Consider the following 12,618-nt stretch of genomic DNA (forward strand, 5'->3'; position numbering starts at 1 on the left):
CCTACCAGGTCTCCCACACCCACCTCCTCACCAATTTGGATCGCTTGTTGTTCCCTTGTCCCTGGGTTTGTTAACACAAGGGGGTTTCTTAGGGATGTGAGCAAGTTGCCATTCAGGTGAGCCATGCTCAGAATATACTGTAGTTGTTCCTTCAGGACCGTCTCTTCCCTGGCCTGAAGCCTCATGACCTGTTCTCTGCCTTGCTTTGTAATGTTACAAAGCTCTTTGGGGGGCTGCCAATAAATTCCCAAGAAGCATGCCACTCTGCTGTAATCCTCAGCCCAAAGTACTCAGTGAGTACTCCATAGGTCAGCAAGCCCGACTCCCCCAGTTAAGTGTCCAGAGACACCCACTCCACAAGCCAGCCTCCTGCCCCAAAGCACTCAACTTTATTTGCTCTGTGGCCTGGGAAGTCCACCATCTATCTCACGCTCTGACTCTGGTTCTGCTGGTGCTGTTGCTCCTCCTGGTGGCAAAGCTGTCTCCTGAACAAGGAGATTCAATGCACAGGGATCCTGGGGTCCAAGTGATGTGCTCCCTTCCGGCATTTCTCTCATGCTGGTAATGAACTTCACACCCAGCAGGGTGGCAGTCGTACTTAACCCTGTTAACCGTCACTCACAACTGAATCCTCTCAGTGTCTTCTCCCACCTTCTCTGACCCAGACCCATCATTTGGTGGGAATTAGAGAGACTGTGGCTAGAAGAGCCACTTTAAGTAACCCACAGCAGCGCAGGCTATCCCTGGTGCTTCCAGTCATTCCCCCTTCCCTCCATGAAGCACCCACTTCTCCCCTTGTTTGACTGTGAGCACACCCAGAAAGGCTTGTAAGCCAGTCACTTCATGCCTTTATCCCCTCCCACTTGATATGCAGTTCCTAGATTGCCTATGCATAACACAACTCTGAGGAGGCCCGGTTTCATAGTGGTTACAAATTGGGCGCTAACCACAAGCCACTCCATGGGAGAAAGACCGGCTTTCTGCCCACTTCAAGAGTTCCAGTCGTGGAAACCCACAGGGCCAGTTCTACCTTACCTTATAGGGTTGCTGTGAGTCAGAATCCACTCAGTAGCAGTGGGTTTTTTGTTTAACACAGCCCAGTACTCTGAGTGCTTTTTGTGTAGAATTCAATTTCTGGCTGGAACTTTGGCTGTCTGCATCCATAAGCAAAGTCAAGTCATTAAATTTCCAGAGCAAACCGCCATATTTCAGCAGTTTACACCACCTCGCTGTGCCACACCAGTTTCTCTCTTCCTTCAGTTTGGGCCCTGGACATCTCAGCCCTAGCCATCCACACTAGATCAACTGCAAACCTGGGAATCATACACACACCTCTCTGCACTTCTGGTCAATTGGCCCCGTCTCATTCTTCCTTAGCCCTAACCCGCCCCACCCTGACTCCAAAGGCTAGATCATGCCTATAGGCTCAGGAGTTCACCCAACCCAGTCACCCCAGACCAGCCAGCACTTAGCTCTTTCACCTGTGGCCTCTGTGAACCAGGTCAATGGGTGCTAATGGAACATGTCCAGACTCAGCCCATCTCCCCTCACTGCTCCATTTCCCCCCACTTCCACTCAACATGTGGACCCAGGTGGTCACCTTAACAAGCATAGGAGGTTGCCTGCTGACTGGCTCCCTCACCGGCAGTCCGAGGAGGAGGCTTTCTCGGAGGGGCCCACACGTTTCCTGCACTGATGCATCCAAAGGCAAACTGCTTGCTCATTATTCAAAAAGCCACACAGTCCCTTTCTCCTCTGCCAGCCTTCCCTTCAAATGTTAACCGGTGCTTTCAGCAGTTCTGGGTGGCACTCGGGATTCCACCTAACCCCCTAACTCTACCTAGTCTAGCTCTGCCTTCAAATAAAGCCTGTTCCTTCTGGGTAATTCCTAGCTCCCCTGTTAGCATGTTCAATCAAGGTAGGCCAACAAACGTTCTGTAATCATGATCATACTAATTCTCCATCACACTCGGTCCAATTTACAATACCGGGTAGGAGCAACACGCACGCGCCTTAGTGCAGTCAGATAAATAACCCTGGATCTTTTAAAAGAATACTCAACTTTAAACTTCTCCACCTCTGGACTGTCTCCACTTAATGTGCATGTCGCCATAGGCCCCTGGGGCAGGCCCCGCCCCCTGTCAATCATGCCTCACCAGGGTCCTGCTCTCAGCCACTCCTGGGGCAGTTTTGCCCCTTCAGCAAAACTTACACTTTTTTACATTCTCTTCAGCCAAAGTAACCAGCTAAGAATCCAAAGTTTTGCTTCCCATCCCCTCTTCTTGCTTTTACAAAGCTCCATGCTTCCAGTGAGGAGGCATGCCATGAATCCCACACTCCTGACACCAATTGTGCTCTCCAACAGCATTCCACTTTCCCGCTGGGTTCCAGAAGTCATTGTAGGGCCCACACAAACTCACAAGCATGAAGCTTATTGTAGAAGTCACTAGGTTAATATTAATTTGAGAAATGCTCAGGATACAGTTCAGTCAGGACAGTTCCTTCTCTCCGTAGACAGGCCTCTCTCTGGCTCTCAGCTACTTGGTCCCTGCCCTGCTAACAGGCAATGTTACAGAGCTTTTTCAAGGCTACCAATAGATGCCCTAAGGGCATTCTATTCCTAATTGAGTGCCCAGAGGCACCCCATTCCACCAGCCAGCCTCCTGCCCCAAAGCACTCTAGTTTTACCTGCCCTGTGAGCTGGGAACGCCATTGCTCTGCCTCGTGCCCTGGCTTCTGATTCTGCTGTCTGTCGCTGCTCCTCTGGGTCACAGCTGTCTCCTGGATCGAGGAGGCTTCCTTCATGTGCAGGGATCTCAGGGTCCAAAAGAGGCACCCCGTTCCTCAGTCTTCTCTCTTGTTGGTAGTGAGATCCGCCCTTCCTGCTTCTGAGATGGTTCATTATATACCCAGTAGGATGGCAATCACAGTTAACCCTGTTAACACACCACGGACGCCTCTCATTGTCTTCACCCGCTCCTCTGACCCAGGAGCATCAGGAAAGGGTCCTTTGATGGGCATTAGAGAGACGATGGCTATCAGAGCCCCATCAAATAATACCCTGCCCTGCAGTAAAAAGACCACTGTGTGGCTTAAACAGGAAGAGGAAGGGATGGAGGGCCATTGGTACTCGTTGACATTATTATCTTTGATAATCAGTTGATTCTCAGTCCCTTTGATAAGAGGGCTGAAGATGGGCTCATAGTCTAAAGTAGCTTTTCCAACCGGGCACAGCCAGTTTGTAGTTGTCAGGCAACCAGAACTCCCAAAGGTGCCCATCATCAGCATGACCGCACCTGCTTTTCTTCTTCCTCAAAGCCTCGAGACCTCCTTTACAAGGTAAGCATCATTGGTTCTGTCTCCATCAGCAAGACAAGGATCACTAATCCATCCCTTCTTTTTCCCTTCTCCATTTCTCAGAGAACATAAGACTTCTACCAAAAGTGCAACAGTCCTTCAAGACTTGTTCACCAGAAAGCCAGCAGACCTATGGGTAATTGCATTCATTCACTAACGCTGCATCATTAGCTAGCCAGAAGCTTAGTGGCCCAAAGTTATTTTTCTCTCAGTGTTTCTCTGGGGCAAGGATTTGCGAGTGGTTAGACTGGATGGTTCTGATTCAGAGTCTCTTATGAAGTTGAAGAAAAGATGCCTCATGAAACTACAGTCATCTGAAGACTTCATGGGGGCCCAAGGACAGAGCACTGTAAAATGGCTCACTTAGTCATATGGCTACCAATTGGAAGCCTCATTTCCTTGATTCAAGAGAGAGAATACAGCAAGAAGGAAGCCACAGCTACAGTCAAAACACACATTCTTCTCAGACATACGTGGGACATTCTTCATGATTGTGTGCTATGCTCTAGATTGAGCCTCTCCATGATTAAAAGAACTAAAAGCATATAAAGTGTGTTGTCTGGCCACAACAGAATAAGGAATCAATAACAGGAAAAAAAATCAGACTCACAAATATTAGGAACTAAATACCACTGGGTCCTAACTGCCAATAGATCCTAATGAAGGAATCACAAAGGAGATTAGAGACTACTTGACATGAATGAAAATGAAGGCATGGCACATCCAAAAGTATGGGATGCATCTAAAGTAGTTCTCTGAGGAATATCGATAGCTGTAAGCATCTCTGTTAAAGGAAAAGGCCTCAAGTCAAAGACTGTATGTGTGGGTATTGAACAATGATCTAATCTATGGTTATATTTTAACCTATTTCTGTCATGTTTGAACTTTTATAACATGCACACATTTCTTTGTGCCTAGAAAAATGACGAGTGTGCAAGTGGATAGTGAATCGCAATGACGCAGAAACTCCTCCCCTGCCAGAGCAGAGGCACTGTGCTGATTCCTGGCATCGAGGACAGCTGACATCCACGGGAATTGGCATCTTCCATCCAGTTAGATTCTGCTTGACAACTGCTTCTTTCTGTGCTCCCAAGGGCATCAAGAGCCAGCACCTTCCCTCCAGAGGCCACCCATCAGGACCGCTTCCCTGGTGTCCTCAGGCCCTTAAAAACCATGCTCAGGGTTGGCAGCCTGCAGAGGCCTATGGCATGGACACAACAGTCCTGGCTCTTCTGACCCAACAGACGAAAGATTTGAGTGATGCCCTGACGCCCTGGTCTCCTGTTGCTCCCAACCCAACAGCCCTATATTTCAAAGTGCGGAATTTTCCACCTGGCCCTGCTCTGGCCCCATAAGGTGGACATCGCTGGCACTCCTGCCCATCATTCTGAGCTGTCCTCCCAGGAGAGGTGGCTCCAGGACAGTGCCACTTGGGTCTCTGTGACCCTTGGTTGACACACTGCTGGTACAGCTGCAGGCCCTGCCATCTCCCAGGGAACTAAACAAGAGGCACTTCATGTCCCCTGTCACCTATCTTTCCTTGTCTGTCCCCCAACTTAAGTTCCACCCAGCATCCTTTGCTCTGACAGCAGGTGTGCCTCTTGCAGTTCCACGTGGATCCCAGCCCACGGTTATAGGCAACCACTCGGGGTGGCCCCCCTGCCTGGCTGCCCGCATTCATCCTGAGCCTGAGAGGAGGCTTGTCTGGAAGGTACACTGTTAATAAACCTGCCCTCCCACTATGGGTAGCTTTGTGAGGGGACCAGCTGATGGCCACTGAGAGCTTGGTGATAGGGGCTTCTGCTAGCTCTCAAATCCATAGCCTCCACCTTGGACTTCCTCACCCACCCTATGATTGTGGATACCCACAGGTGGGGGGGGGGTGCTGTTCCCCAGGAGACCCTGGCTGCAGCGCTGTCCAACTGTGGACATGCCCCCTCTCTACCTGCCACTCTGCTTACACCTCTCCCCGCCCGCAATAAACCCTATTTTATTAAGCCTCACTACTGGATGCTGTTGTGTGTGTCCATACCTGCTCTGCCCCATGGCTGCCTCTACCCCCCCTCCCAGGCATCATTCTGAGATGGTGGACCCTAAAGTGCACAGTATCCCCATTTAAAAACTGAAGGAAGTCAGAGTGGCCAAGCAATGGGTAGAACTCAACGTGGCAGAGGGCAAGGTTTCAGCAACGCCCAACTAGGGCTCCCACGGACAAGGCTGTCTGCCCCTGCTCCTTCCTGGGGGACAGTCGGACCAGAGTGGCCTGGCCCCTCCTCCTGTCCCCACATTCTCCCCACCTCTCAAATGCATGCCCCAATGGGAGGACCTGGCCCTGAGTGACTCTCCTACCATGGCCCTTTTCTCTCCACCCTCACCAGCAACTTGCTCACTGTGGAGGTGGCCAGCCAGCTTTTTTACTGGAGTGGGCAGAGATGGGTCTCAGGATTGAGGACGGGGCTCATTGCAAGAAGTGACCCTAAATTGACCCCTGCCCATCTCTGGCTGAAAAGAGAAACCACTGGAGGATGTTAGCCCCCTGGGAGGGACATGGGAGTGGTGTCCCTTCAGCCCCCACCGTCCATGCACAGGCGTTGGCAGAACTTGAACCTCAGAGTCAGGTACTCTTAGAGCAAGGGTGAGGTTCAGTAAGCAGCTGAGGGTTGTAAGCCTGAGGCTCTCATCTGCAAGGGGGCAGGAAGTGGGCAGCGACACCCACAGGGCATCCAAGGGAGCATAAAGGCATAGCTAGATGCTTGTGTAATGCCTAAGGGGGTAACTTTGTAGAAGTGGGGGGAAAGGTGCATGGACTAGGCCATCTTGTCTAAGAAATCTTACACGGGAGGTTTCCTGAGTGACATGAGACAGGAGTTTGCAAAGAGCCCCCGTCCTCCCTGGCCGGAGCTAAGGGCCTGAGCACAACAGAGTCCCTCTGTCTCTGCTGTGCAAACACCCCTGTCCCCCACCCCCACTACCCCCACTGCAGGTCAGACCAGCACTCAGCTACTCAGAAGGCGACTCCCCCATCACTCCCTGAGCAGACCCTTCATGCATGTGAGGTCCTGGTACCCCGCCCCCCTATTAGGGGGCTCTGTCAGGAGACTCCCAGCCTGTGCTCAGGGGGCCGGGCGAGCCCGGGCCGGTCTGGGCGCTGAGGGAGAGGGCTCCCAGAGGAGCGGACGGGGCGCGGCCCTGAGTCCCCAGGAGCCCACCTCCTCCTGATGCTCCCGCCCCAAGACTCAGGGTGAAGCGCTGACTGCAGGTACCTGCTGCCCCACTTCGTTAGCACCCTGCTTCTCCATCTGCTGGGGGTGTTGCGGGCAGGGGAGACACTGGTCTGCAGGCCAGACAGTCTGGCATCAGCCAGGTACGGTCAGGAAGCTGGACGGTGGGGGCCCGGTGGTTCTGGGCTGCGTCCTCCCCGCCTCCGCCTCCCACGCACCTGCGCTGGCCTACCCCCAAGCCCTGGGGGCGGCAGGCGGTGCTGGCAGATCAGAGGACTCCGGGAGCCCCGCCGGGGGAGGGGGCGGGGAATTCCCCCCACGCCTGCCTGGGCCTGCCCCTCCCCCTCCCCGCCAGGTGGGGGGCGCAGCTTGGGGAATTCCACGGCTAGGCGAGGGTCTCTGGGCGAGGAGCGAAGGAGGGGCCTGGCTGGGACAGGGCACAGCTGCCTCCCTCCACAGACACCAGCTGCCCCTGCCCATCTGGGCCAAGCGCGCCCACCAGCCCGCCTGTCTCGGGGGCGGCGGCGGCGAGGCCAGTGCTGTGGTCAGGACCCAGGCGCCAGGCAGGCCCTGACCTTGAACGGCTTCTGCTCAGGAGTTTCCACCTCCTGGGGACAAGTGACTCCTGCCTGCGCACGTGGGGCGCAGGCTGCGGTGCAAGGGGACGTGGGTCCCGGTAAGGATCCTGCAGCCCCCCAGAGCCACAGGGTGCCACCCCAGCAGGGGTGGTGGGGAGAGGCAGAGCTGGGACTCCTGTGTTTCTCCGGGTGATGGGGGGAGAGGGGACTGGTGGGCAAGACGTCTGGACCTGCGACATTGCACCCATCCCAGGCGGAGCTTCCTGGACTCCCTCAGGGGAAGGGAGGGGCCAGGGGAGGGCTCCCACATAAGATGAGGGGGGCAGGCACCAGTTCGCTGGAGACCTGGGCGAGGGGACCCAGAGCGGCAGCGCGGTGGGAGGGACCAGGTGTGGCGGCCACTGCAGGACTCCAGCAGCCCGGACCAGAGACCCTGAGAGCGCCCTCCTCCAAGGACGGGCCAGAGAGACACCTCCCGGGACCGAGACCCCAAGCAACTCCCCCTTCCGAGACGAAGAACAGACAGACGCAGGGTAACATCTCAGACTGCCTGAGAGACCTCTGAGCGACCACAGGGCGGCCCGGGCCGCGTCCTGGGTTGGGACGATGGGGACACAGGTCCTGCAGGGCGTCCTCGTCCTCCTCTTACTCCCGCTGCCACTACCGCGTGGGGTCTTGGCAGGGAGCCTGCACAACCCAGGTGAGTGTGGGTGGCCAGGTCCTCACCTGACTCCAATCAGCCCCCGTGCTGGGAGGGGCGAGCTAGAGCCTTGGGCATCCCGGGGTCCCAAGTGGGGCGGCGGTCGGGTAGACTGGGAAGGGATGGATGCCTGGCGACTGTCCGGACCGCTCAGGCCCTTCACTGCCGGGCAGGCCTGTCCGAGTGCTTCCAGGTGAACGGCGCCGACTACCGCGGCCATCAGAACCACACGGGCCCGCAGGGAGCCGGCCGCCCCTGCCTCTTCTGGGACCAGACGCAGCAGCACAGCTTCAGCAGCGCCAGCGACCCCCAGGGCCGCTGGGGGCTGGGCGCCCACAACTTCTGCCGGTCAGGGGCGGGGCCTGTGCGCGGTGGGCGGGGACGAGGGCGGGCCTAGAGGGAGAGGCGGGACCTGAGCGCCCGGGGTTTCAGCGCCGCCCTGCAGAGCGGAGTCACGGCGAGGGTCCTGGATCCCAGCCCGCCGGCCTGAGAGAGAGGCCGGGCCCAGGGAGGCCACCTCGCTGAAGTTGGGGAAGGGTTCGCATACTTCTTCCAGCTCCTCCAGCGGGGGCCGGGGGCAGGGGAGGGAGGTTAGCGCCACACCTGCTGTCTGGGGCGGCCAGGGCAGGGCGACGCTTCCCTGCTGAACCTCAAAGCTTAGACCGCATAGATCACTTCTGCCCTCAGAATGGTCCGGGGGGGCCTCCAAGTCCTCTCATAGGACAGCATGGCTTCGCAACAGCTGAGACCTAAAAACAGCCCTTGCAGACCCCTTTTAGGGGCTGGCTTCCCGCGGCTCCCTCCGAAGCCCTGCGAGCTCAGAGGAGCCTCCTGCTCACCCCGCTGGGCGCTCGCAGGCTGTGGAGGCGGGGCTCTTGGGTGGTGCATCCCCTATCCCCATCCCACGCGCTCTGCGCCCTCCGCAGGAACCCTGACGGGGACGTGCAGCCCTGGTGCTACGTGGCAGAGACGGAGGAGGGCATCTACTGGCGCTACTGTGACATCCCCACCTGTCACAGTGAGTGGAGCGGGCGTCCCGGGGTCCCCAGTGGGGCAGCGGTCACAGTCAGGGTGACCAGAGGGGCATGGGCTTGGAGCGGGGTGCCCTGGCGGAGGGGCTGCACTCGCAGGCACTGGAGCCTGACACTGCGCTCTTCTCAGTGCCCGGGTACCTGGGCTGCTTCATGGATTCCGGGACGCCCCCAGCCCTCAGTGGTCCCAGCGGCACCTCCACGAAGCTCACCGTCCAGGTGTGCCTTCGCTTCTGTCGCCTGAAGGGCTACCAGGTGCTGACCCCGCTCGCCCCGACAGTGACCCTTAACCTCGGACCGTACTCCCACCAACTCTGACGCCCAACTCGACCCTGATTTCTTGATCTCTTAGTTTAATTTCCCCGTTCTGACCCCAACCCCACCTCTGCTCCAAGCCCATGCCCCTTTGGTCACCCTGACTGTGCCCCCAGTTGGCGGGGGTGGAGGCCGGTTACGCCTGCTTCTGTGGCTCCGAAATCGACCTGGAGCGAGGGCGGCCAGCCCTTGCCACCGACTGCGACCAGATCTGCTTTGGCCACCCGGGCCAGCTGTGTGGCGGCGACGGGCGCCTGGGCATCTATGAAGGTGAGTTGGTAGCTGTGGGTGAAGCCCAGGTAGAGGGTGGTATCCCGAAAGAGGAATTCTGAGACAGGGCAGGGCCTGAGAAAAAACAAAAAAAAACCCAACTCACAGCGACCCTGTAGGGTAGGATAGAAATGCCCCTTGGGTTTCCAAGACTAACTCTGGAAGTAGAAAGCCTTGTCGTTCTAAGAGACTGCAATCTGGAGACGGGGCGGGGCTTGAGGCGAGACTGGGTGGGGTCGGAGGGTGGGACCCGAAGAGAGGATTGACCTGCTGAAGGTCTTGGGAGAGGTCTGGGTTTGGGGGTGGAGCCAGACGAGGGGCGTTGCTGAACACTGGTAACTGAGAAGTGATTGGACAGGGCCTGTGCTTGGGGGTGGGGTCTGTTGATGTGAGAGGTGGGGCTTGTGCCTGGGGGCGGGGCTTTATCTTGAGGCCGTACCTGAGGGACTAAGCTTCAGGATTGAATGAGCGGGGCCTTGAAGGAAGGGGCGGGCATTCATTCTAAGTGGGACGCACCCTGACCGCCCCTCCCGCGGGTCCCCAGTATCCGTGGGCTCCTGTCAGGGTAACTGGACGGCGCCTCAGGGAGTCATCTACTCTCCGGACTTCCCCGACGAGTACGGACCGGACCGGAACTGCAGCTGGAACCTAGGCCCGTCCGGCGTCGCGCTGGAGCTGACCTTCCGCCTCTTCGAGCTGGCTGACTCTCGAGACCGGCTGGAGCTGCGGGACGCCACCTCCGGCCGCCTGCTGCGCGTCTTCGACGGCGCCCGGCCCCCGCCGCCTGGGCCCCTGCGTCTGCAGGCCCCCGCACTGAGAGTCACCTTCCGCAGCGATGCGCGCGGCCATGCGCAGGGCTTCGCCATCAGCTACCGGGGTGAGGCCCGCCCCACCGCCCGCACCCGCCCCACCCCTGGCCCTCTGGCCCCGCTGCCCGATCTCACGCTCAGCTCCGCAGGCCTGCCGGACACCCCTGATGGACAGGCAGCCCCCCAGGGTCTGGCCCAGACTCCCGCTGGGGCCCCAGACAGGGTCAACGCCAGCTGCAGCCCCCAGCCCTGGGCTTCGGAGGCAGCGACTGACGGTGAGGCGGAGAGTAAGGCAGAGGGGAGGGAAATTGGGGTGCAGCCCCTTTGCCTGTCCTCACGCCACCCTGTCCCCGCAGCAACCCGCCTCTTCTCCTCGGTGACGCTCGTCTCGGCGCTTCTGCTGATGCTCTCGCTGCTGCGCCTGCTGTGCCGGAGGTGTAGACGCTAGTGGGGAGCCCAGGCCGCGAGGGGTCCGAGTTCTGACTGGGGCAGGCGGGCGATGGCAGGGGAGCCGGGAAGCTGGGAGGGACTCAAGATTCAGCTAACATCTGCTCCTTCCCTAGGAGCCGTCTGTGGGCTCCCGGAAAGGCGCCCAGGACGTTGGGGCCTTCCCGGGGCCCCGGGAGAAGCTGGGCCGTCTGGTATCGTCGGCCAAGAGGGGTGGCCCTACCCTGCCCGCCTGGAGACCCCCAGGCTGAGGGAACAGCTGCGGGCTACCGGCCCCTGAGCGGGTCCAGCCAGAGTTCCCTTCGCTCCCTCGTCTCCGCTCTCTGACTCCGGACCTCAGCGACCCATCTCCAAGCGGAATGGTGACACCTGAGCCTGGAGCCACACACTACCTCGGCTTTCTGCCCCCTTATGTGTAGCTCGGCCTCTGGTCATCTCGGAGAGGCCAGAGTTGGACAGGAAGTATCTGGTGCTATGTGGAAACCTTGGCCTGACCCTGGGGTCCTGATGGTAAAGGAAAAAGGGTGGCAGGTACCCAGCACGACAGCGATCTCCAGGTGAGGATGGAATCTCTGGTTTCTGCAGTCGTTGGACCTTGGCTACTGCCCTTAGGGAGAGGTCAGAGGCCAACAAAAACGACCAAATGACCACCTACAGACTTTGAATAAAGATCTAATTTTACTTCTTGTTTGGGCACATTCTTATGCGGTGGGGAGGAGCTATGTAAATAAGGCGCTGGAGGCCAGGGGTGGGTGTGTCCATGAAAATCAAAGATGTGTGTTTCTTGCACCGGGTATGGTTAGAGGGTGTGGTTTGAAACCTGGAGGCCTAGGAACTGCAGCGGACCACGTAGGGTGGTAGGCAGGATCCTGCGGACGGGGAAGGCCCGTAGCGGGCAGATTAGAAGGGGTGACTTCCTGGGCTTGCCTCCCATGGGCGGGGAGCAGGCCGAAGTGACCTTCCACTTCCCCTACCTGCTCCAGCACATCCAACTGCACACACACCCCTATCCTCGCACACCTCCTGCCTCCCCCTCCCCTCCAAGGCAGGGCCGAGTGTCCGAGGGGCGGTCCTGGCTGATACCCCCTGTGCCTGCGAACCTCCTGCCTCTCCCTCCCCTCCAAGGCAGGGTCAAGTGTCTCCCGTAGGTGAAAATGGGCTAGTTAAGCGGAGCCCAAGCTCGGAGAAGCCTGGTCCAAGGCGCAGTCCTGTCCCAAGGATGCCGGACACGCCGCAGAGGCCTGGGCAGCTGGCTGGACAGGTAGACCCTGGAAGTGGGGGCGCGCAGCCTTTGGCCAGGACAGCCCGAAATGTCCCAGGCCGGCAGCACCTTGGACAGAGCCTGGGGCAGGGTTGGGCGAAGGGGCTGAATGTTGATGCTGTGGCTGGTAGAGTGGGCGGCCAAGGGGATGGCAACTTGGAGCTAGCGAGGATACCTGGGCGCACATTGCTGGGGGGGCGGGGGACGTGAAGCGCCAGGGTCGCTCCAGAGGGGGGGGCCCTGGGAACTGGAACGGCGGGTCACCAACCGAGAGTCCCCCAGGCCAAGGAGACCCGGATCGCCTATACATTGCCAAGGGACCAGGAGCTGGGCGGTCCCGCCCCGCGGATTGGCCGCGGCCGAGCTGACGTCAGGGGCCTAGCGCGCGAAACACTGCAGCTGGCGGGGGCGAGAGCCTAGCGAGAGTCGGGGCGGAGCCTGGCGTCCCCTCCCGCGTCCGGCCGCGCCCGTTCGCGGGGCTGCGACTACAGGACCGGCCGGCCAACGCCGCGCGCAGTCCCTGCGGTCCGCCTGCCTCGGGGCCCGGCCCACACTGCGCTCAGCCGCCCGCGCCTTCCGCAGGGCCTGAGAAAAAACAAAAAAAAACCCAACTCACAGCGACCCTGTAG

The 12,618-nt window shown here is 58.7% G+C and overlaps 2 protein-coding genes across 8 annotated transcripts in view; both read left to right on the forward strand.

Moving 5' to 3' along the window:
• The window catches only part of FLYWCH1 (FLYWCH-type zinc finger 1), a 30,032-nt gene extending 24,672 nt beyond the window's left edge, over positions 1 to 5,360 (forward strand). For 4 of the 6 annotated variants that reach the window (XM_045285968.1, XM_045285969.1, XM_045285964.1 and 1 more), the window contains 2 exons: positions 3,421 to 3,493; positions 4,276 to 5,360. In XM_045285968.1, coding sequence (XP_045141903.1) covers positions 3,421 to 3,493; positions 4,276 to 4,302 — 100 coding nt within the window. In that variant the 3' untranslated portion in view covers positions 4,303 to 5,360. The remainder of the gene's footprint in view (positions 1 to 3,420; positions 3,494 to 4,275) is intronic. The other 2 variants (XM_045285966.1, XM_045285967.1) reach the window with 1 other exon arrangement.
• A 2,402-nt stretch (positions 5,361 to 7,762) lies between these two features.
• KREMEN2 (kringle containing transmembrane protein 2) lies at positions 7,763 to 11,055 on the forward strand. Of its 2 annotated transcripts, none has more exons than XM_004705814.1 (9): positions 7,763 to 7,856; positions 8,030 to 8,204; positions 8,783 to 8,874; positions 9,018 to 9,142; positions 9,319 to 9,472; positions 10,017 to 10,349; positions 10,431 to 10,556; positions 10,638 to 10,716; positions 10,845 to 11,055. In XM_004705814.1, exons 1-9 carry the CDS (start codon positions 7,763 to 7,765, stop codon positions 11,053 to 11,055), a joined length of 1,389 nt encoding a protein of 462 aa, XP_004705871.1. The 2 variants fall into 2 exon arrangements, with proteins under 2 accessions (XP_004705871.1, XP_004705872.1); XM_004705815.1 differs by having other exon boundaries at positions 9,436 to 9,472.
• Positions 11,056 to 12,618: the final 1,563 nt, after the last annotated feature.

The sequence above is a fragment of the Echinops telfairi genome, unplaced genomic scaffold (assembly GCF_000313985.2).
Source record: "Echinops telfairi isolate 266 unplaced genomic scaffold, ASM31398v2 ScPeMD7_5;HRSCAF=22, whole genome shotgun sequence".
NCBI lineage: Eukaryota > Metazoa > Chordata > Mammalia > Afrosoricida > Tenrecidae > Echinops > Echinops telfairi.